Below are 22166 nucleotides of genomic sequence, written 5' to 3'. Positions count from 1 at the left end.
TTCCACCAGCTTCTGCCTGCCCAGCCTTGCCCACCTTCTGCTTGTCACTGGCAGACATGACTTGGAGAAGGGGCCTGCTTCCCTTCCAGGGAACGTGGCAATGTACGCCTCGCAGAAACCTCCGGGGATTACATTTGGATAATACTTCTCATCCAGAGGAAATGTTTGCAGATGGCTTATCGAGAAGCCTCCCACGCCAGCCTTTGACTGCCATTCGACTGCCATTCTGAGTTCGAGCATCATCGAGGCTGCCTCTCCCCTCCAGGAGGCAGCTAGCCAGCCCTGCCTGAGAGTTCAGCTGCTCTGAAGCCCAGGCTGAGGGAGAGAGCCTCTCAGTCGGCCGGAGAATGAATGGGCTAAAACATCTTGGGGATACTAAGGTCAGTGAGCACGGTGCCGTAGAGTCACATGGAGCTGGATTCTGATCCCGCCTCCACATCCACTGGCTACGTGACCTTGAGGAGGTTGCTTCACCTCTCTGAGCCTCTCTTTTCGCAGTGTGTATCTCATAGTGTGGTTGTGATGATGAAAGGTGATGAGTGATGCTGATCAACTCTTGCTAAGGCTTCAAGACACAGCAGCCTGAATTCTTGGTCATGTCATGTCTGCGGGCAGCAAGAGAGACTCGTGGGCAAAGGGACTAACATTTACTGAATACTAGAAAGGAGTTTAGGGTGGAGATTAAGCACATGGGCCCTTCAAGGTGCCTCCCTGGGTTCAAGTCTCGGCTCTAAATTTACCAGCTGTCTAACTTTGGGCAAGGAGCTGACCTGTTTGGGCCTCAGTTTCCCCATCTATTTAATAAGGATAACAACAGCGGCCACGCCACGGAGCTGTTAGGAGGTTTAAGTGAGATAATCAGTATAGAAGCTCTGAGTACAGTGCTTGGTACAAGGCAAGTGCTCAGAAAACACTGGCTATGATTACCAAGGGCCCCCAACGTGCCCGTGTTCATGTACCATCTGAACAACAACCAGAGATCTGGCCAGCAGTACAGTGGAGCAAAAACAGGTAGAGGGGAGAGGAAGGACACAGGAATGAGAGAGTGGAAAAACGTGGGGAGAGGGGAGTCCTTGACTTCTTATGTTGCTCACTCCCGTCCTATCTGGGTTAACGTCTTATACTTTTCGTTACGAGTGGCAGAAATCTAAATCAAATCAGCCTGAAATGGAGAAGAAATTATTGGCCAAATTGAGGAAGAGCAGGGTTGTGGCTGGCCCCAGGGATGACTAGACCCAGGGACTCAAATTCCACAAGGCCCCTCTCTCTGCGCCCCATCTGTGCTCCGTCTGCTGGCTTCATTCTCTCTAATGTGAATGGCGGCTGCTGGAGGCTGGAACCCTGATTCACCCACTCACTTTCATCTCCAGAGAGAAGATGAAGACTTCTTCCTTTGGTTCCAATTAGAAAAAGCTCACGGGAGGCCTCTGATTAGTCCAGCTGGGGTATGTGCCCACTCCTGGGACCAAGGGCATGGGCCCTACTAGAACCCCATGACTGGTTTGGGGGACAGTTCTCCAGAAGAAGGAAAGTGCTCGAAGGAGGGAGGGGTGCTAGGCAGACCAAACAAGAGATGTCCGCTGTGGCTGAAAGAGGCAGTGGTTCTACTCTTCCTACCCTGTGGTCTAAGGTAATGGCTTTGTCAGGCCTGTGAGGGGTACCCACAGCCCACTGTGGGGGTTATCTCCCAAAAGTTGGTCCCTTTCTAGATCCCATCCTCTCCCCCTTTGCCACATCCTGCCAGAGGTAAGCAGGCACCCCTGGCCCCACCATGCTGATGCCATTCTTGTGCCTGATCGTCTATCCCGTTTCCTGTCCACCTGTCCACTGGTCCACGGGGCTGGGTGCTGACACCTCACTCAGCTTCAGCCAGCCTCTGCCCTCGGGAGTGGACCCAAGCTCCATGTGGGCCTGTAGATGCTGGTGTGTTTCTGTGGGCCATCCAGGTCAGTCTACCTGCTGGCCTTGGGCAGATCCATCTGGAATGAGGATCAACCCAGATGAGAAAAGTCTCCCCTGAATCCCATAAGTGTTGAGATTTAGACCCCTTATTCTCCTTCCACCTGTCCTCCTCCTGCAATACGTGGCCTTGTTCCTCCCTGGCTTCCTCCTCTCCTTGGCCTCAGACAAGGGAGTTCCTAGACTCCCAGTGGAGGCTAAGCACATGGCCTTAGGAGTCGAGCCAACCTGAGTTTGAGGCGCAGCTCTGCCACCCATTGCTGTGTGGCCCTGGACAAATTAAGCTCCCTCTCGAGGCTTTTGGAGATGATATACTTAAAGTGCTGTCATCGTTTTTCTTAAAATATCGTGGTCCCATCTGATTGAGTAACAGTTCTTGGCACGAGGTCAGCGTCAAAGGGCCTAGGTCTGGCTGTTTATGACCCTGCCTTCCCCAGCAGTCTGGCTTCCAGGAAGTTTCAGATGCCTCTCTTTACCACCACCTTCCTTCCTCAGACATATCCATCCCTCAAACCCCACTTATCAATGGCCGTCAAAGAAGCAGCCACACTGCTCCAGAAACTCACAGGTCTTTACTGAGACGTGTGTGTGTGCGTGTGTACTTGAGTGGTGAGTGAGTGAGCGGAGGGTCTGAAAGAATATAAGAGCGAACTAACTGGTAAGCAAACGAGTGAATTAGTGACTTAATGAGTCAGCGAGTGGGTGAAGAAGAGTGTGTAAAATTGAGTAGACCAAACTCCCTGCCCCCTCAACGAATCTAATAAGCGGAGGCATAAATTTTTCATCTTTATTAACACAAGCGGTGGCTAGGAATAGCACAGGAAAAGTTACAGACCACCAGCTGGATGAGAAAGATATGCATCCATTTCCTATGGTTGCTTTAACAAATTACTACAGATTTAGTGGCTTAAAACAACAAAGATTTATCATCTTATAATTCTGGAGGTCGGAAGTCCAGTATCACTGGGCCAAGGTCAAGGTGTCTGCAGGCCTGCGTTCCCCCTGGACGCTCTAGGGGAGAATTTGTTTCCTTTTCTTTCCCAGCTTCTAGTGGCTGCCTCGCTTCTTGGCTTGTGGCCTCTTTCTCCATCTTCAAAGCCGGCAGTATAGTATCTTCAAATCTCTCTCTGACTCCGACCCTCTGCATCTGTCACCACGTTTCATCTCTCTAACTCAGACACGCTTGCCTCCCTCTTATGAGGACCCAGGTGATTACATCAGGCCCACCCTGGATGGATAATCCGGGATCATCTCCCCATCTCAAAATCCTTAACATCATCATATCTGCAAAGTTCCTTTTGCCACGTGAGTAATGTGTTCACGGGCTTCGGGGCTGAGGATGTGGATGTCTTGGTGGAGCCATTATTCCGCCTACCGCAGAACCGCTCTCAGAGGGCCAGTCAGCCTCAATTCCCACCACGCAGGAAGAGGGGCAGGAGTGGGATGGAGGAAGCCTCAAAGACTCTATCACACGCCCCTGCCAGGAACTTTTGCTCTTGTTGCTGTTGCTGTGGCTCGAGCAGGCCTCCAAATTCGAGAGACACTGCGACAGAAGATGTGCCAAGAGCCTACGTTGCTGCAGTGGAGGGTAAGATCCACGCTGTGATTCCTGGAGCAGGAGGATCAAGGGCAGAGCGTCTCAACCCTGGGTGCACATTATTGTCAGCTGGGGAGACTTTTTTCTAACTTTTTCTTTTCAAATGAGAACAGAGTGGCAAAGATAGTACAGAAATTCCCTGTATAGCCCTCTCCCAGCTTCCCCTAATATTAGCTTCTTACATAACCTGGGTACGTGCATCACAACCAGGAAGCTGACAGTGCTATAGCACTAGGAGCTTGACGGAAGACTATATTCAGATTTCCCCAGTGTTTCCACTAATGCCCTTGTTTTTGTTCCGGGATCCAATCCAGCATCTCCCTTTGCCTTGAGTCATCACGCCTACTTAATCTCTTCCAATCCAGGTCAGTTTCTCAGGCTTTCTTGTTTGTTTTCTCAAGACGTTGACACTTTTGAAGAGTACTGGTCAAGCATTTTGCAGAGTGCCCCTTAATTTGGGTTTGTCTAATATTTTTCTCATGATTAGACCAAGGTTAAGAATTTGGGGGAACCACACAGGGGTGAGAGGCTCTTACTATAGCATCCTGTGTAGAAAGAGGGGCTGTGATATCAACACGGCCCATTACTGATGGTGTTCGCATTGACCCCTTGGTGAAGGTGGTAGCTGCTGGCTTTCTCTCCTGTAAAGGTACAATTTGTCCTCTTCCATACTCTCTTCACTAGGAGCGAGTCCCTAAATCCAGCCCACACCGTTGGGGAGGGGGAGGGTCGGGTGCCTTACTCCCATTGTTTCAATTAGTCACTCCACACCCCTTTACTGTCACCTCACTGCTTTTCACAGACAAGATTAACAGCTAGACCCATCTCAAGTTACCCAGCTAGTAAGTGGCAAAGCTAGAATTTGAGCTCGTGTCTGTCTGGCTCCAAAGGCCATGTTCTTTCCTCTTCATGTTATCGCTGCCAGGTGAAGAGGATGTCGAAATCCCTGAGGTGGGAACTCCCTTCCAGCTGGCCTAGATGGTGTTTTTCAAATCAGTCCTGGATTGTGACCCGTAGTGGGTCAGGAGATCAGTTGGCTGGTTGCATTTTAAATAACAAAATAAAGTAGAAGAGACTATAACAGAAAAGAATCAAAAAGAAAAGATTGCGTCACACACGTAGTAAGTGTAGTTTTGTCAAAGTTTTCTTTCTGTAAACTCTCTGTGCTTAGAGAACTTTATCTTTACAATGGGGATAAAAATAGCGTCGCTCCTACACACACACACGGCATTGTTATGAGTATTAAATGAACTGATAGAGGTAAAGTGCTCAGAACAGAGGCTGGCGCACATTAAGCATTATATAAATATTATGAAGCATGCATGTGCATAAATGGGTCATGGTGTAAAATATGGTTCTTATTGCAGACTGCAATCAAAAAGTTTGAAGACACTGCACTCACATCTCGAGACCGGGGTTGGCAGATTTATGACCTCCAGCCCACTGTTTGTTTTTATAAAGTTTTATTGGGACACAGCCACAATCATTCGTTTACGTATTGTCTATGGCTACTTTTGAGCTCCGACGGCAGAGTTGGGTATTTGCAACAGAGACCGTGAGGTGCACAAGGCCTGAAATATTTACTGTCTGGTCCTCCAGGCCAATGCCCCTGCCTAGAGGGCATCTCAGAATGCAAAGGATATTAGCTGCCTCCACCTAGGCCGCCTGGCCCTATCCCACCATGGCCCTGGCAGGCACGCTTGTCCCCGCGATCACTCTCGGCTGTGTGACTGCGGGCCTAGGGCTTCTAGAAGCTCAATACCCTTCTATCTTGGACTGATGCCCACATGTGCTTCATTTATCCACCTCCACGGCTGTTCATGGTGGAAGGCTAGAAATGTGGTACATCGCTCAGGGTCCCAGCAGGAAACAGATGGCCGCTCAAATTAGAATAATTTGAGGAGTGTTTAATAAAGAGGCTATTTACAAAGGGAAGGGCAAGGTGTAAGAAAGCCACAGGAGATAGCAGAGTCCTTGGAGGCTGGTAAAAGCAGAGGTCCTACCACCCTTGGCTGGAGGCGACAAGGAGAGGGGGAAATTCCTGGAGCTGGAAGGAGAGAGTCATTTAGAGAGCACACCTTAAGAGGAGCTGAGACTGTCAGTCCAGTGACGAGAGCCAGCCCCAGGTGACCCCTTGGGGAGGGAGCTAGGAGAATAAGCGCCTTGATTTCACCTTCCTCCCTCCCTGATCTCCTGTTGGAGTCCCCATTGGCCAAACTGAAATGGAAGCCAGAGGGCGTGAGACCCATTGATGTGTTCCATATGGGTCAGCGTCCCAGGGCAGAGAGAGGCTGGACAACGTTGGAAAGGGGTGAACCTCAGATACTCACACCCAGCATGGATTTAGAAAGCCAGGTGTATTTACCCTCCTGTAGCTCCCCAGACAAAGAATTCCCCGGCTTCATCTCTCCGAGTCAGGAGTGTGGCCCGAACACTAAAGGGTTGTCATAGCTTTTACCTTTTGCTCCCTTCTCTTCCCAGATCTGCTAGGTTCTAGATGGTTATCATGGGGTTAATCTCCCTGGAGTTTATCGTTGTGAGAGGAGTAGGAGGTCATGAACAGAGGCGCAGATAAGCCGCTGGGGCTTTTTGTGCGTCCGAGCTGCATTTGATTAATATGTATGTTAGCCAAGTTTTTCCTCACAACCTGGCCCTCTATCTCAGGAAGGAGCTGCGTCCCGGTAATCTTTGCAGCCCAGCTCAGGTCCAAGAAAAAGCTGAGCCAACCTCTGGCCCCTTGGGTGGAAGAACCAGAGTGAAGAAAAGCCACCTGGACTGAGAAATGTCCCCAGAGTAATCTGTTCCCCCTGGCTGGACCGCTCTGCCTCTACCACTAGCCCAGACGTCCCCATCTACTATCTCACAGGCCCCCAAATCTGGCACAAAACAACAGCATGTCACCTGGAGGGTCTCTCCTGGCTAGTCCACAGCACTGATTTTATGGGTGAGGAGGAAAGGGGCTGGCTCAGGCAGCCCAGCGGCTCCCCACAGAGCTGGGGCTAGAAACCAGGACTGGGAGCTCTAATCAATTTCCATCTCTCTTTTACAGAAGATGCACGTTGAAGTCAGTCCTGGATCCTTGGCAAAATTCAAAATGTGGTCTAGTCTTACGCAAGTTTCCTTGTCAGACTCAGCAGCTGAGGCCACACACCAGGACCCTTGGAGACTGCATAGCAGTTCTGTGCAGGCAAGAGGAAGCAGGGGCTTGAGTCAAGCAAATGGGTCCAAATTCAAACTCCCACCTGTTAGTGGCTGTTGTACCTTAAACAGGTTAGTTTTTATGTTAATCAGACTCAGTTTTCTAGTCCTGTAAATTTGGTGCTGATGCCGCTGAGTGGCAGTAACTTCATTACCATACAAGCAAGTACCTCTCGGTGTCCAGAGGTCAATAAATGACACTTTTATTGTTTTTTCTTTTCACCCCAGTTGGAAGACTGGTGGCATATTTGCAACTGCTTTTACAAAAAGTCAGAAGCCAGCTGGTTTGAGGGAAGCTGCTAGAGCTTTGTGCTCTAACCCCAAGAAATGGGGCCCTTTCTTGATGAGGGGGATGCCACCTGCTAGGCCGAGGATTCTCTCGTTTTCATGGATCGGGTGTAATTAGTAAAATCTCAAGCTTCTCCTCCCTTCTTCCCCCTGAAAATTTCTTCAGAGAAATGAAGAGTTCAGACTTATGGCCCAAGTGCTGGGGTTTAAATTAGACAACTTTGTCCTGACAGGAACCGAGTCACAGCTGTCATCCCTGATTATTTTTAGAATTACTACTAAACTCTTTATATGGTATGAGCTGCCATTGTTCAAGGCAAACAGAAAGACTGCACCTTTTATCATGACAGCTCTAGAGCCATCCACCTCCTCGTGTTCATTATTTCTAGCCTGTCTTAGGAAAGGATGATGTGGCATCCTGACAATCTTAAGGTGAGGAGAGCAGACCCCGTGGCTCATTACTACCTCTGAGGGATTCAGCGCTCCCAAAGCTGAGCCGGGCCCACCACCACCGTGAAGCCAAGGAGAAACATTCCAGGGGAAGGAGCAGCTCCACAACCTTCTCAGGATCAACCACCATCTTTCACGAAAAGCAGAAATTGACCCTCAAGTTGCCAACCAATAAGAGGACCCATATGCAAATGACACAGGCACTGGCCAGGAGTGGCCAGCTGGGGAGTGATGTCACAATCCCCTCCTTGACTCAACAATGCCACCACCACTGAAAAGGCTGATCCTTGACTGCGGGTCTCGCAGAAAGAAAAATTCACCGCCAGCAGAGCACCTTCTAGATTGCTCCTAGAGCGTAGGGACAGGAGTCTCTGCCGTCCAACTCACAGAACCGAAGAAAAAAATGACCTCATGAACATGGGCAAAGAAATCCAGCTAAGGCCCAAGGTGAATGTCTCTTCGTACATCCACTTTTTGCTGAATTACAGAAACAAGTTTAAGGAGCAGCAGCCAAATACTTTCGTTGGCTTTAAAGAGTTCTCTAGAAAGTGTTCGGAAAAATGGAGGTCCATTTCCAAGCATGAAAAGGCGAAATATGAAGCCCTGGCGATGCTGGACAAAGCCCGGTACCAGGAAGAGATGATGAATTACATTGGCAAGAAGAAGAAGCGGAGAAAGCGGGACCCCCAGGCACCCAGGAGGCCTCCATCGTCCTTCCTCCTCTTCTGCCAAGACCACTACGCCCAGCTGAAGAGAGAGAATCCAAACTGGTCGGTGGTGCAGGTGGCAAAGGCCTCGGGGAAGATGTGGTCTGCATCGGCCGACGACGAAAAGCAGCCCTACGAACGGAGAGCGGCTCTCCTGAGGGCGAAGTACCAAGAGGACCTGGAAGCCTACCGTGAACAACGCAGAGGCCAGAAGGGTCCCCAAGGCTTGGTTAAGAACCAGTAAAGAGTGTTTGGACAAACTGAGTCAAACAAAGTGGATGGAGCCAATCAGAAATAAAATGCCATTCAACTGTATTGCCTGTGCCTGGTCTCCTGAGTGGCCTTAGAGCAGCCTTAGTTGCTCCTTTGGGGAAGTGAGTGGAGGGGTAGAATTGAGATTGGGGTTCAGAAACTGACTCTGGGGAGGGGCTGGCTTTGGGAGAAGTGGCAACAGTGTCCAAGGGCTGTGTGTGGTCTGTACCTATAGGGGTTGGCTTGGGCAGGGGTGGGAGGAGGGGGGGCTGGAAGTCTCCACGTGTAAAGAAGCTGGGACTCATGGAGGTAGGAGCATCCTGGTTTCAAGTGGACATCCAGGTTGAAGGACCACACTCCGGGTCAGGGGCAAGAACACTGGTGCACCCCCTCACTGGGAGGGTCAGAAGGCCCAGAGTTCAGGCGAGGCTCCCAACTCAGGCCCCAGCAGAGGCTGCGAAACTAGAGTTTAGGTGGGCCTTAGGGGTGTCAGTGTCTAGTAGTCCAGAACTGGTCCTCCAGCAAGGCTGAGATGTCATTGGTGGGCCAGGAGGCGGCTCCGGAGATGGTCGCCATCCTAGTCAGGATGAAGTTAGGGGCTGATTTGACACAAACAGGCATCTAACACTGTCACAAGCACTGTAACTTGGAGAAAAGTCTGATGACATTTTGGTGGGCATGCCCCCAGTCATTTTCCTGTAGCTATAAGCATAGCGCTCATAGAGCAGACATTTGTGGCCTTTATGAACACCTGGGTCCATTCCTTTTTCTCTTGCTCACAGCCCCCTGATTCTATCCCCACTAAGGCTTCATCGGGTGGAACCCCCCTGGCCACAGTGATTAGCCCAGTGACGGGCATGTGACTCAAGGTGTCTAATCAGAGCAGATCTCAGGACTGGTGAAAGGAGTCCTGGGGAGGATGCAGTCCTGGGGGCTGTTGACAGCCATTTTCCTCAATCTCAGGCCAAAGTGTGGGTCCCTCTGGCATCAGAGCACACTCTTGGACTTCTCATTGAAGATGAGCCCACATGATTCATTTTTTTGTCTAAGACGGTTTGAGTTAGGTTTTCTGCCACTTAAAAATGATCAAAACAGGTAATTTGACACAAATGGGATTGTTCTGTCTGTCCTATAACTTTTTCAGGCAACAATACACTGTGGGCAGCATTTCATACCCATCAATATAGATTGATATGGAATATTCTGAAACGGCTCTTTTGACTTCTTCACATTGAAAAGACCGGGCCAAGATGCAAAACTGCTTTGCCATCACCAGGCTATGCATGCAACAGACTTCCCCGATCCCACCTCGAACCCCCGTTTCATGACGGACTTACAGTACTTCGTACTCTACTGCTGTTTGAACACTCACTTTCAAAAAAAAAGTAAAAATACATATTTTCGAAGTCTTTTCAAACTGGATGAGCCTTTAGGGGACGAGGGCTAATAGAATGGAGTGATTTAGAAATTCAGGGCCTGGAATCAGCCCCTTTATAGAAGACTCTCACGTGCCAGGCCCTGTGTGGGTACCAGGAGGCCCAACACGGACTCCTGTAGGTTCCCATCCATGAGAACTTTCCTTCTGATAAGAGAGATGGACAGGCACACATGGCAGCACTCCGAGGCGTGATGATGAAAATGAAGGCTACACAAAACGCTGGGGCAGGCAGTGGTACCACCAACCACGGCCATCACTGAAGTCTTCCTGGAGGAAGCAGCTTATCCTGCTTGGCAACCTTATGCTGGCAAGATTCCTGTTCCCCATTCCCTGTTGCCCACAGCTGCTGTTCCAACTTTTCTCTGCTTCCTCTCCAGCCCAACCTCTACCCTCTCAGGAGACATCCTCATTTTTTGCTTCATTGAGAAAATAGAGATCATCAGACTAAGGCCTCTCCCTTTCCTTCTTTCTCAACATGTCATTCACACCCATTCTTTCCTCTTGGTCTTGCGTCTCACAGGGAGCTATAACTCTCTTGCTACCCCTGTGCCCCGCCTCCCTCAGGCCCTTGCTCCTCCCTCTAGAGATGCTGACCCTCCAGTCTCTATGCTTGCACAGGTTAGCTTGGTGCCATGACCAGGTGGTTCCCATCTTAACATTGACAGGACACTGGGCAAGTTCTCATTCCTCTGAGTCCTAGGTTTCTCATCCATGCAATGGGGATGCTGCCTGCCTTACAAGTTGTTTTAGTGGTTAAACGATGTAACACATGCAAAAGTGTTTGGCACAGTCCTTAACACATAATAGGAACTGGTGGACACCCCTAGGGTGGCCGTCCCAAGATGCCCCCCTCCTGATGTTCACACTCTTGTATGATCCCCTCTCGCTAAACGTGGGCAGAACCCATGACTTGCTTCTGACCAACAGAATAAGGCAAAGGAGAATGGGATGTGACTTCTATGATTACATAATGACATATAAAACTCCATCACGCTGGTTGCTTTGCTCTAGAGATTCTCCTTGCTGGCTTGATGAAGTTGGTGAAGCCCACGTGGCAAGGAACTGTGAGAAATCTCTAGGAGCTGAGGGTAGCTTCAAACCAACAGCTGGCAAAAAATGGAAGCTGTCAGTCCTACAACCCCAAGGAGCTGAGCACTGCAGCAACCATATCACAGGGAAGTGGACCCTTCCCCAGCTGAGCCTCTGGCTGAGAACTCAGCCCTGGCTGACAACTTGGTTGCAGCCTTGTGATACCGCAAGCAATTGACCAAGCTGAGCTGTTACTGGATTCCTGACCCACAGAAACCGTGAGATCACGAATGTGTGTTGTTGTAAGCCACAAAGTTTGTGGTAATTTGTTATACAGCAATCGCTAACTAACATGGTGCTGAATAAATGCCAACTCCCTTATAATTCTAGAAGAGATTGTCTTCAACCTTATTTCTCCCTCCAGCCTCTAGCCTACCTGTTTAATTCCTTTCCTTCGTTACCAACCTCTTGAAGGGGGAGCAGTGGCCATCCTCCCCCCACCCCTGCTAATTCGATCTTGATTTCTGACACTCTGTAGTGGTTCCAGTTGGCGTGGCTTGTTGCCACCCTGAACTGCGGGCTCTGGGCAGGCAGTGGCTATGTGTTACACCACATTCCTCTCTGGGAAGAGGTCCCCCACGCAGCCAGGCCCCAGCCCTCAGGCCACCCCTTCTGGTTTCCTGTGTGAGTAATTACGTGAGTGTGGGTGGCCAAGTCAGAGTTTTGACAACAGTTTGCAGCACCCCTGCTGAAAACTAAGTGCATTAACTTTCCTTTATGAAAAAGACGACAGGAGGGTGTGAATCTGCCTTCTTCTAATGAGTACAATGTAACAACAGTGAAGGAGGCTGGGGGGTGGTGGAAGGAAGAGGAGACGTAGGGGGAGGCCTGGGCCTAAGATAATGGGCCAGAGGAAAAGCAGGCAGAAAGCCTGGTGTGGCGCCAGCATTCCAGACCCAGTGAGCTGGGCTCAGGTGCCCTGTGCCGGGGAAGAGGGAGGCAGCATCTTCGGGTCCATTGCCGTCTTGTTAAGGACTGAATCCCTCTGCTCTGATCCTTCTCTCCTAGAGCCTTTTCCTGTGTTAACTTATTCATTCGTTTATTCAACAAATATTTATGTAAATCTTATGCCTGCAATATACCAGGAACTGTTCTGGTGCTGGGGACACAGCGAGGTCCCTGACCTCTTACATTCTAGTGATGGGAAGACAGAGAGTAAACAAGGCAACAAATAAACACACCAGATCATTTTTTGATAGTGTCAAGTGCTCCAAAGAAAATAAGCCAGTGTAATGGACAAACAATGACAAGTGGGGTTAAGGGTACTTTAAGTGGGTGGTCAGAGATGACATTTGGGTTTGGGTTTAAAGGACAAGAAGGAGCCAAGCATGCCAAGGTCTGAGGGAAGAGTTCTTTAAGCCACAGGACAGCGAGTGCAAAGGCCCTGAGGCAGCAGTGGGCTTGGCATATTAGAGAAACGGAACAGAGGCCAGAATGACTGGAGGTGTGAGCAAGTAGGTGAGATGATGTTGGAGAAGGGAAGGCCTTGGTAAGGAGTTTATTTTGAAGTCTAAGTACAACGGGGATCCACAGAGGGTTTTCTGCGGGGGGAGCCATGAGCTTCCATCTTGACTTCTGGTTATTGGTCATTCTAGAGTCTTCTGAGACTATCAGGTGCCAACAAGGGGATGCTAACCCCTCCAAGGTCTGCAGGAGAAAGAGGCAAGGCCAGCAAGTACCAAACCCCTGGCATTTCCCCTTTTGGAGGACGGAGAATCAGAAACTTCTACTTGGGACCCCTTGGAGCAGCTGTAAGCTGAAAATCAAATGTGGAATCTGTGAAACTTCTCCTGTTGTCATTCATTTTCCCAGGAATTGGGGGGATGGGGGGAGGGGTGAGGTGGGTCTGGGTGGCAGAATGTTCCAGGGGCACGCTTTTTCCTAGTCTCATATTTCAACATGGAACAGCTTCCACCAGACCAGCGGTTCTCAGCTTTGAGCCCACATTAGAATCACCCCAGAATGCTGGGCCTCCCCACCCAGAGTTTGATTCCATTCTCCTGGGAGTTGGACCTATGCTTTGCATTTCTAAAAGTTCCCAGGTGATACCGATGCTGCTGGTGCCAGGACCACAGAAGGTTCTTTTCCCTCTTGCAATCCCAGCATTCACTCCCAAGAGGAGGCGTGGCTTATGTGCACAGTGAGTTTGAGAGGAGGCGCGACCGTGCCCTTCTCTCTTCCCGTCCCTGTCCCCGTCCCCTCCCGGGGCTGCAGAGCGTGTTCAGGTCTGCTCTCCAGTCGCTTCCTCGGGAATAAAGGTGAGAGGCTCATCCTCATCTGTCTTTCTCCTGCGTCTGCCAGTTGGTTCTGATCTTGACAGGGAAATAGCATATTTATCTATTGAGTTTCCCTCAGATCCTAGCAGAGGAGCTGATCCCAGTTGCAAAACAATCGATTAGCATCTGGAACACACAGCTGCATTGGGATCTCATAGTTGATTTTAGCCTCCACTAAAGCATCAATTGTTTGGGGACAAAAAGGTCCAGTTTCTGGGCCTTTAATTAAGGCTGAGGATCAGGGCTGTGGACAGGGTGAGGTCATCAGGGTGAAGTCACAAAGGCCTTGGCAACCTTTTATCCTGTCATGCACCTCTAATCACATGCCCACAAACAATACCTGCCCTACAGGTGTGCTGAGAATAAATGAAACGTCTGGGACATCATTGTAAATGAAGAATGGTGTGTAAGAAGCGCCCTGTGAATGGGGGTGCTGCCCTGGTCTCTGACAGATGGTTGAAAGAAGGCAAGAGCAATGCACAGAAAGGCTGTTAAAACACAAGAAAGAGCTTGGCCAAAGGCTCAAAGGAGGGCATGTGACCTTCCAGGCTGGCCTTGACCTCTGGGTGGACCATGAGTGACGCAATGAGCATTCTGGTGTGGCCATCCCCTTGTGATAGCTTCCTTGTAACAGCTTTCCCTATCCATCGTTCTTTTCCAATCCCTTCTCAGCTCTGGCTGGCTGAGCAATGTTTTAAGACTCTTTCAACAGCGAAGTGTTTCCATGGCTGCCCATCACCATGGGGGTCTCACACGGCAGAGACAGGCCATCGCTGCCTCGCCGGTCACACTGTGGCCCACACTCAGCTTCTGAAATGGCTCCCTGTGATCCCCACCTCCTGGTATTCACACCCTTGTGTAATTCCTCCCTTTGAGTGTGGGCTGGACCTAGCGATTTAATTCTAATGAACAGAATGGGGCAAAAGAGATAAGATGCCACTTCTTCAGGAGTGACTGAGCTATAAAAGACTGCTTCTTTCTCGTGCTTGCTCAAAGCAGACTGACGTGTTGAAAGCTGCCCTGTGGAGAGGTTCACACGGCAAGGAACTGGGGGTGGATTCTGGCCAACACCCAAGGAGCAACTGAGGCCCTCAGTCAAACAGCCTGCAAGGAACTGAATCCCGCTGTGAGTAAGCTTGGAGTGGCTCATTTCCCAGCGCCAGGGGACACCTTTATTGCAGGCTTGTGACAGGCCCAGAGGAGCCATACCTGATTCCTGACCCACAGAAACCAAGATAAGAGATGTTTCTTCGTGCCACGAAGGTTTGGAGTAATTTGTTACAAACCAAAATAGACAATGAACATAGATTTTAGTATCAAGAGAGCGATAGTGTCATGAAAAATATCTAAAAATGTGAGAGGGCTTTGGGACCAGGCAGTGGGCAGAAGCTGGGAGTATTCTGAGAAGCTTGTTAGAAAAATCTGGACTTTGATGATGCTGCCAGTGAAGGCTCAAAAGGAAGTGAGGACCACATTACTGAAACCAGAGGAAGGGGATCCTTGTTACATAGTGGCAGAAAGTGTAGACATTGGCCTCTGTGGTTATATGGAAAGAATATGCGCCTAATAAACTTAGTGATCTAGCTAAGGAGATGTCCAAGCAAAGTGTTGAAGGTTTCTTCTTGCTGTTTATGTGAGAGGAGAGATACACTGAGGGAAAGACTGTTAAACAGAAAGGAGTGAGGACTTGATAGTTTTGAAAAATTCTCAGCCTCCCAAGACAGCAAAAGATGCTAAAATTTAAAAATGGCTTTTGAGCACGATCAAGTAAAGGTGGCCTGGAGATAAAGCTGAGGGTGGAACTGTGCAGCCTTTGGTTAAGACCTCAGGAAGATTAGAGGATCATAGTATTATTCAATTACACAAAGGCCCTTTAAAGAGTTGGGGTGGACCTCAGGGACCTTCTAGGTCAAACAATAGGGCCCCTGGGAAGATTAGGGCATTGTCCCTTGGTCATCTTAGCAGAAGCCCAAAGTCTAAAAGAGCTTAGTTCAGAGAAATTGGTGGGTGCAGCTTTTGTGTAATAGAGCGAATCTCAGTGAGATTTATAGGAGACCCATGTAGTTTTTGAGAAAATTATTATCAGAAGAAACACTGTCAGCTTGGACTGAAACGGACAGAGACAGTACAAAATAACAAGAGTTCACTGGACTCCCAGAATTCTCGGCAGAAAGCAGGTAGGCTGAGGAAAAGTTGGCTTCAAACACGTGGTTCCTTTCATGGAAAAAGAAGGATGGCTCAGAGGGAGGAGCCAAGTGCTGAGAAAGTGGAGCTGAGGGTCATGGGGAATTATTCCCACATTCTGAAACTAATAAAGGTACTTCCAATGTTTTCCTGGATGGATTTCAGAATTGTTGTGGACCAGGAACTTCTTCATGCCTCACATTTTCCCCCTTTCTGAGTAGGAATGTCTCTAGTCATTACCCTATGCTATCCCGCCGTTGTGTGTTGGGTGTATGGGGGCAGATAACTTGTCTCTTTAGTTTCACAGACTTACAGATCCAGAGTAGCAGTATTCTAGAACCTGTGCTTAGGTAGCTATACCCAAGAACCTCATCCACACCAGAACCTGATTTAGATGAGGAGATTCTGGACTTTGAGCTGACGCTATCGTGGGAAGAGACTCATAGGGACTTTGGGAAGGGGTAACTGTAGTTCACATGTGGAACGGACATGACCCATTGGGGGCTGTGGTAGGCAGCTTCAGAAATGACTAAATGATCCCTGTCTCCTGGTCTTCACGTCCTTGTACAATCCCCTCCCCTTGAGTGTGGCCTGGACCCACTGACTTTCTTCTAACAAAGAGAATTCAGCAAAAGTGATGGGCTATGGCTTCTGAGATTAGATTATGGAAGACTGTGACTCGGGTCTTAGTCTCTGTCTGGCTGGCTCTGCTGAATTAAGTGGCCACGTTGAAAGCTGCTCCACAGAAAGGAACTGAGGGCAGTATCTAGTCAACAGCACCCAGGAACACAGTCCTTCAAACAGCCATATGAATGAGCTTGGAGCAAATTCTTTTCCCCCATTGAGCTTTGAGATGTCTGCAGCCCTGGCAGACACCTTGATTGCAGCCTTGTGAGAAACCCTAAACCAGAGAAGCCAGCTAAGCCACACCCGGATTCCTAACACAGAAAATGTGAGATAGTAAACATTGTTTCAAGCCACAAGTTTTGGGGTAATTAGTTACACAGCAATAGATACTATGCCCACTCTAAGGTCCTGCGACACAGTATTTCCCCCTGAAGCTCACATTCTCACACTCTCCTCAGGGCCCTTGCACATGCTCCTGCAGGTTGGGCTCATCCTTCCTTTTAGGTCCGGTAAACTTCCACCTGTCCTCCAGGACTCAGGTCAGGTGTGCCTTCCTCCAGGAAGCCCTCTTTGACCCTGCTGGCATCCTCCGTGCTCCCATAACCCATCACTGTCCCACCGCAGATGACATTCTCCCTACCATTTGTCTCCAACTTGTGGAGGAGGGCAGGGACCTTGCCTTATTCATCCCACTCCTCTTAAAATATAACACAATGATCAGCATGCAGTAAAATAGTAATTGCAAACTTTTATTGAATCCCTATGCCAGGCCTGGTACCGTCTGATAATTTGCATGTAATTATCTTATTTAAAACAAACCCAATGAGGCAGGAACTTTAAGCAGCCCCATTTTGCAGATGAGGAACTGAGACTCTAGGCTAGGTGCTCAGTGCGCGCTTGCTGGAGAATGAGCAGCGAATCACGAGAGGCACGCCACTGCTCCGGCCTTGCACCTGGCAGTGGTTGGCCCCTTCTCTCCAGAACTCTGCAGACAGCAGACTTGGGCCAGAATGCTTCCTGGGCTCCCAGACATACTCCGTGCCTGACTGGTTACACAATTTGGTATTTCCAGAGAAATACCTGGATCTGTCCTTTAGCGCCTCCAAGGAAGGGCTTGGCTGGCTCCCAGAGAATTTATTGGGCACCAGAAAGCCCACCTCCAGCTCTCTGCTCACAGCTGTGCCGCTGGCCCGCAGGCAGAATAAGCATTTCCCTCCCCTCCCACCCTGTCATTATAAACCATGTAAATTCCTTGATCCTCGTGTTGCAATGAACAGATGCGGCTCTGTATTTTTAATGCATTATCTACAATTAGCAGCAGTGGGCACGGAAGAACTCTGCGGTCCCTGGAGCTGCCCCTCCAGATGCAGCTGTGAGTACATTTGTGCGGAAGGATGGAGCCAGGCTCCTCTGGCCCGCGCGGTCTGGCAAGTGGGGGAGGGAACTTCCATTTGCAGCGTCTGCTCTTCCAGGAAGTGGAAAGGTGGCTGCTGAAGCTGATGTCACTCCACTGCCCACCTGGCCTCCCTTCCACCCTGCCCTGCTGTCTAAACACCCTGAGAGGATGTCTTACGGGGGGCCCCCAAGGGCAGACAGCGGTCTGGAGTGTCATGGGTGATAAAGGTTTCCATAGGCCTGGGGCCTTGGGTGTGGAATAAAGGTCTGTGAAATGCCAAAGGGGCGTGCGATGCCCGGGGCCAACCAAAGAGAGTATCACATGGACTTCAGAAAAGAAGGGAGCTGGTCAGTGAGAGTTGATGGGTGTGCAGTAACTCCGTCCAAAGGAGGAGGACATTTATGATGATAAACATAATGCCAATAACTAGCACGTCTGGCACTTATTATGCACTAGGCCCCATTTCTAAGTGCTCTGCAGGCATCGCCGTGGGTGATTTCAGAAGGCAGTGTCAATGCCACCCCTCCTCCTGCCAACCTCAGCCCCAAACCCCAGGAATCCACCTGCAGTTGAATAAAGTTGGGATTATTGCTTTGTGCAATGAGGAGCATGCACACCCCAGGGAACCGGGGGTGTCTCCGTATGAGGGTGTTGGAAAGAACCTACTGTGGCAGTTGGGCTTGTGTTATTGGGTGGTTTTGGGGACGGTTCAAGGAAGCGGGGCTTTGCTCTGGACAGCATGCTGGCAGGACGTGGTGATTCTACGATGGGTACTTAATAACTTTTATTTAGAAGGCGGGAGGAATGAAGCAAGACTAAGGCTGTAATTGGTGAAGAAGCAGCTGTCACTCCTCTTAGCCAACACGCGAAGGGCGGGGAAGGCTTGATCATCTTTGTCTTTGCGTAGTGCTCTTGCTTTTGTCTGAGTTCAGACGTGATCATGGACTGGTCTTGTTTTTGACTTAATCCATGGCAGTCACAGAGTGGCCTTGTCTGGTGGTGATGTCTCTGCTCAGCAGGACCCCGAGGTCTAGATGTGAGGGCCAGGCCAGCTCCCAGCCACACGGCCGCCTTCCTGATGGTGCCAGGCCCGTCTCTGGCCCTCGGGGGCTGCTGTTCCCTCTCTCAGCAGATCCTATTATTGTGCCAGTTGACGGAAACAGAGAAAGTGAGGCTCGGCGAGTTGCCACGGCTGGGAAGTGGCGCTGTGGTTCCTGGGCCACTGAAACTCAGGTGGGTGCTGAGGGGCGCAGCAGAGGGGACTGGAGGGGAAGGGCTGTGACCATGGGAAGCCAGGCTGACCACAAGGGTGAAGCGGGGCACAGGATTGGAGCCAGAGCGCTCCACTTCAGAAATCTGGCCCTGATCCTTACTAGCTACACGGCCCTGGCGATTCACTGACCGGAAGAGATGCAATTCCTTCTTCCGCATAATGGGAATACAAAAACCTGTTTCCCGGGGTAGTTGTGAGAATAAAATGAAAAGACACAGTACAAAGCTCCTTTGCAACCCTTGGGAACAGCAGACTCCACTCTGAGCGCTGACTGCCTGCCAGGCACTCTTATAGGTCTCTCCTATGTACTGACTCATCTAATACTCGCAGCAACCATGTGAAGCAGATCCTACTGTAATGTCTGGTTTACAGGTGAGAAGATGGAGGCACAGAGAGGTTAAGCAACTTATCGGACGCCACACAGCTATCAAGCAGCAGAGCTCAGGCATTCTGGCTCTAGCACCCTCATTCTGGTAGTGGTTGGACTACCGCTCCTTTCCCTCTCCTTGCTGCAAGGACTTCAAGACTCTAGTCACAGTTTGATGACGATTTATTGCCCTGGAACTTCCCAGCTCCCAGATTTTTGCTTGTGGAAGGGTCTAAGCTGCTTTCTTGGCTCTGGTTCGGGGAGCACTCATTTCCTTTTAGAAGGTCAAACACTCTTGGCATGACAGATAGCATAGATTCAGGTTGCCGTAGTCGATAGATCAAATAAAGCTTGTATTGCCTTACTGGTATTTCCATGCACTTCAGTTAACTACTGAAGTCAGAGGAAAACACTGACAAATGAATAAAAACTAAAGCGGATGGGGGAACAAGCCAACGTGCAGCAAACCCCTCTTTTGGCAAGACTGATGTGTGGGCAGAAGGCAAATGGCTGTCCGAGGGGACATTGGCCAGACCACACTGTTCTCCCTCGATCCCATAATAGCAGGAAGCTGTGCAGAGTGGCCAGCGCCATGGTCCAAGGCCAGCTCAGCGTTGCCTGGTCCTAACCTGTTGAGTGGGCTTTTAGCTTGTGCCACCATTTCTGGGAGTCTGGGAAGCAAGGACTCGTGGGCCCAGTGACTCCAGTAACTGGGGTCCCTCAGGCCACTGATGCCCCTCCAGTCCACACTCCACTACCCCTTGGGGGAAATGAAGTCCTGGAACTCACATCGAAATTCTCACTGCTGTTTGATACAACTCCAGATCACCATTGTCAACCTTTTTTGAGGCTCATCTGTTCTTAATTATATCTCTAAATCCCAAGGCATTAAGACTGTGAGAATTTGGGAAGTTTAGCTGCTTAGAGGATTCATAATAATCACAGTAATCCCTGGTATTTTCGGAGCTTCCTTTTGCAGACTCTGAAAGCCAGAGAGACAATACCGTAGTAGCGAGGACACCCTGCAACTGTTCTCAAGTTCTCTTCACAGACTGCCAGGCCCTCAGTCTGTCTTATCGGGTTGAGTTCAGGGAGGTGGATGAAAAGAGCAGTTTTCTCCATTACCTCCCGAGGGAGACGAAAGAGAAGATGGAAAGGCTGAACCCATGTAGAAGACGTGCCTTGGGTTGCACGTCCAGCCCGTGCCCTCTTCTCAGGACTGCCCTGCCCCCTCTCCTGAAGGGATGGGCTCCTGTAGTGATGCTGGTAGCAGCTGAGCGCACCCCTTCTTTGTACCAGCTGATTGGACAAGGAATTGACACTTGACTAATGAGCTGAGCCAATCAGATTCTCTCTCTTGATAATTTGAATCACGAGATGTAGAAACTGAGGGTCAGTCAGTTGGATCCCTAGAGCGAGAAGGTCCGGCAGACTCAAGGGTTGGAGCGACCATGTGGGACCACGTGTACTGATTAACAAGCAGACAGAAAGGGACAGACCATGTAGTACTTGAAAGAGATGCTCTCCAGCACTTTCTGTTCCAGGTATTTACTCAATAAAGCCCTTGGATTCTAAGCCAGGAGCCATCCCATGAGGCCACTACTGCATGAAGGTGAAGCATTGCAAATGACCCGAAACTCCTGCTTGGTTTTCTCTGACACACCTTGCCTTCCCTTCAGCTTCAGAGGAAGACAAGGCCAGGCCCCCTGGGCTCCATGTACATGAGAGGGGAGCAACCACACTTCCCCTCTAATAGAGACAGACCAGGCGCCGCTGCAGGTGAGTGGGAGCCAGCACATGGTCCATTCCAGAGACCCGTGTTGACCTTTATCAGAAGCCAACACGGGCCTCCCCAGAGCTTCTGGGGTGTGAGGCACGCCTACCCCTCACCTCCCCAGCTTGAAGGAGAAGGATGGAGAAAAGTCCCTTCAAAGGAGCCATTGTTATGACACAGCACAGCCATCTGGTCCCCCATTGATCTGACAGCAGCAGCAGGGGCGAAAGGCAGCAGACACAGAGGCCTGGGAGCACGATGTGATGAACAGCCCCATCGATCCGCTTGCCTGCCTGATGGCCAGCCAGACTCTCTGCATTTAAAAGACACCACGGAAGGTCAGAGCGGGGAGGACACCTAAAGGAGGCCCCAGGACAACCCAGGATTGTCACAAATGGGAAAAGCAAGCCCCAAAGACACTACTGAGATGTGACTTTTCCAATTTCAATCAAGGGAGTCCGAATAGCTCCCATCGTTTATTGGGCAGTTTAGGGGAGAGAAGGGGGTATTGTTGTGCCTTGTAGCCCTACGTTTCCCACAGGGAGGAAAGCAAAGAGGATACATATTTATGTGGAGTCGGTCAGACTGAATCATAAGCTCCCGAACCAAAAGAAAAAACACATTCCTACCACTGAGGTAGCAATGTGTTGTCACTAATTCAGAAGCCCCGCCACCCTGATCCACAGGACACAGACGAGAGCAATCACAGATTTCTCGCAGCTGGAGGTTCCAAGTGGAGCATGTGAGGCAGTGGCTTCTGTGATGCCAGCCTGTGCCCAGCCTATTCTGAGCCACTTATTCAGGTTCGACCTGTGCTGTCCCAGTGCCACTGAATGAGCCCCTGCACCTCTTGTCAAGCGGATTCTGGAGATCATCTATTGCTCCACCCCCCAACCCCCGCTGCCCTCACCATGCAAGGTGCCATGTGCCCTGTGGGACAGTCCCTGGAGCCTCTGTGGGCTTTGTAGTCAACCACTCCACCTAAATGTGGGCTCTCTGCCTGACTGGTCGGCTCTTGTTCCCTCGTGGGCTGGGAGCCTGGTGAAACTCTTCCTGGATGGCTGGGGTGTGGCCCCATTCTCCTGAGGGTTGGGACTTATCCTCCCCAACTTCATCAACCTGCAAGTGTCCCTGACCTAAAATTCACACAAGCACCTGGGTCACGTGCCCACCCTGTTCTCTTGGAATCTGCCTTTTCAAAAATGCCAGTCCAAATGAGGGTAGAATTTGCCTTATTTCCTTGGTTGTTGATAGTCAGCCTGTTTTCAAATCCTGCTCTAACTAGCATCAC

At 50.1% G+C, this 22166-nt stretch overlaps 2 protein-coding genes and 1 long non-coding RNA gene across 6 annotated transcripts in view; 1 reads left to right on the top strand and 2 right to left on the bottom strand.

Annotated features, from left to right (window-relative positions):
* The window catches only part of CSMD2 (CUB and Sushi multiple domains 2), a 592849-nt gene that overhangs the window by 325318 nt on the left and 245365 nt on the right, over window positions 1–22166 (bottom strand). The window lies entirely within an intron of this gene.
* Window positions 6928–7650, bottom strand: LOC139079569 (uncharacterized). The gene is made up of 2 exons (XR_011533290.1): window positions 7508–7650; window positions 6928–7202 (listed from the first exon to the last, which is right to left on the bottom strand). It is a non-coding gene; the product is annotated as an uncharacterized lncRNA (long non-coding RNA).
* On the top strand, window positions 7777–8514 carry HMGB4 (high mobility group box 4). The gene has a single exon (XM_008528934.2). It carries the CDS (start codon window positions 7904–7906, stop codon window positions 8441–8443), a length of 540 nt encoding a protein of 179 aa, XP_008527156.2. The 5' UTR covers window positions 7777–7903; the 3' UTR covers window positions 8444–8514.

This window comes from Equus przewalskii, chromosome 2 (genome assembly GCF_037783145.1).
Source record: "Equus przewalskii isolate Varuska chromosome 2, EquPr2, whole genome shotgun sequence".
NCBI lineage: Eukaryota > Metazoa > Chordata > Mammalia > Perissodactyla > Equidae > Equus > Equus przewalskii.
The sequence above is the reverse complement of the archived record's forward strand: the minus strand, read 5'-3'. Positions and strand labels throughout refer to the sequence as shown.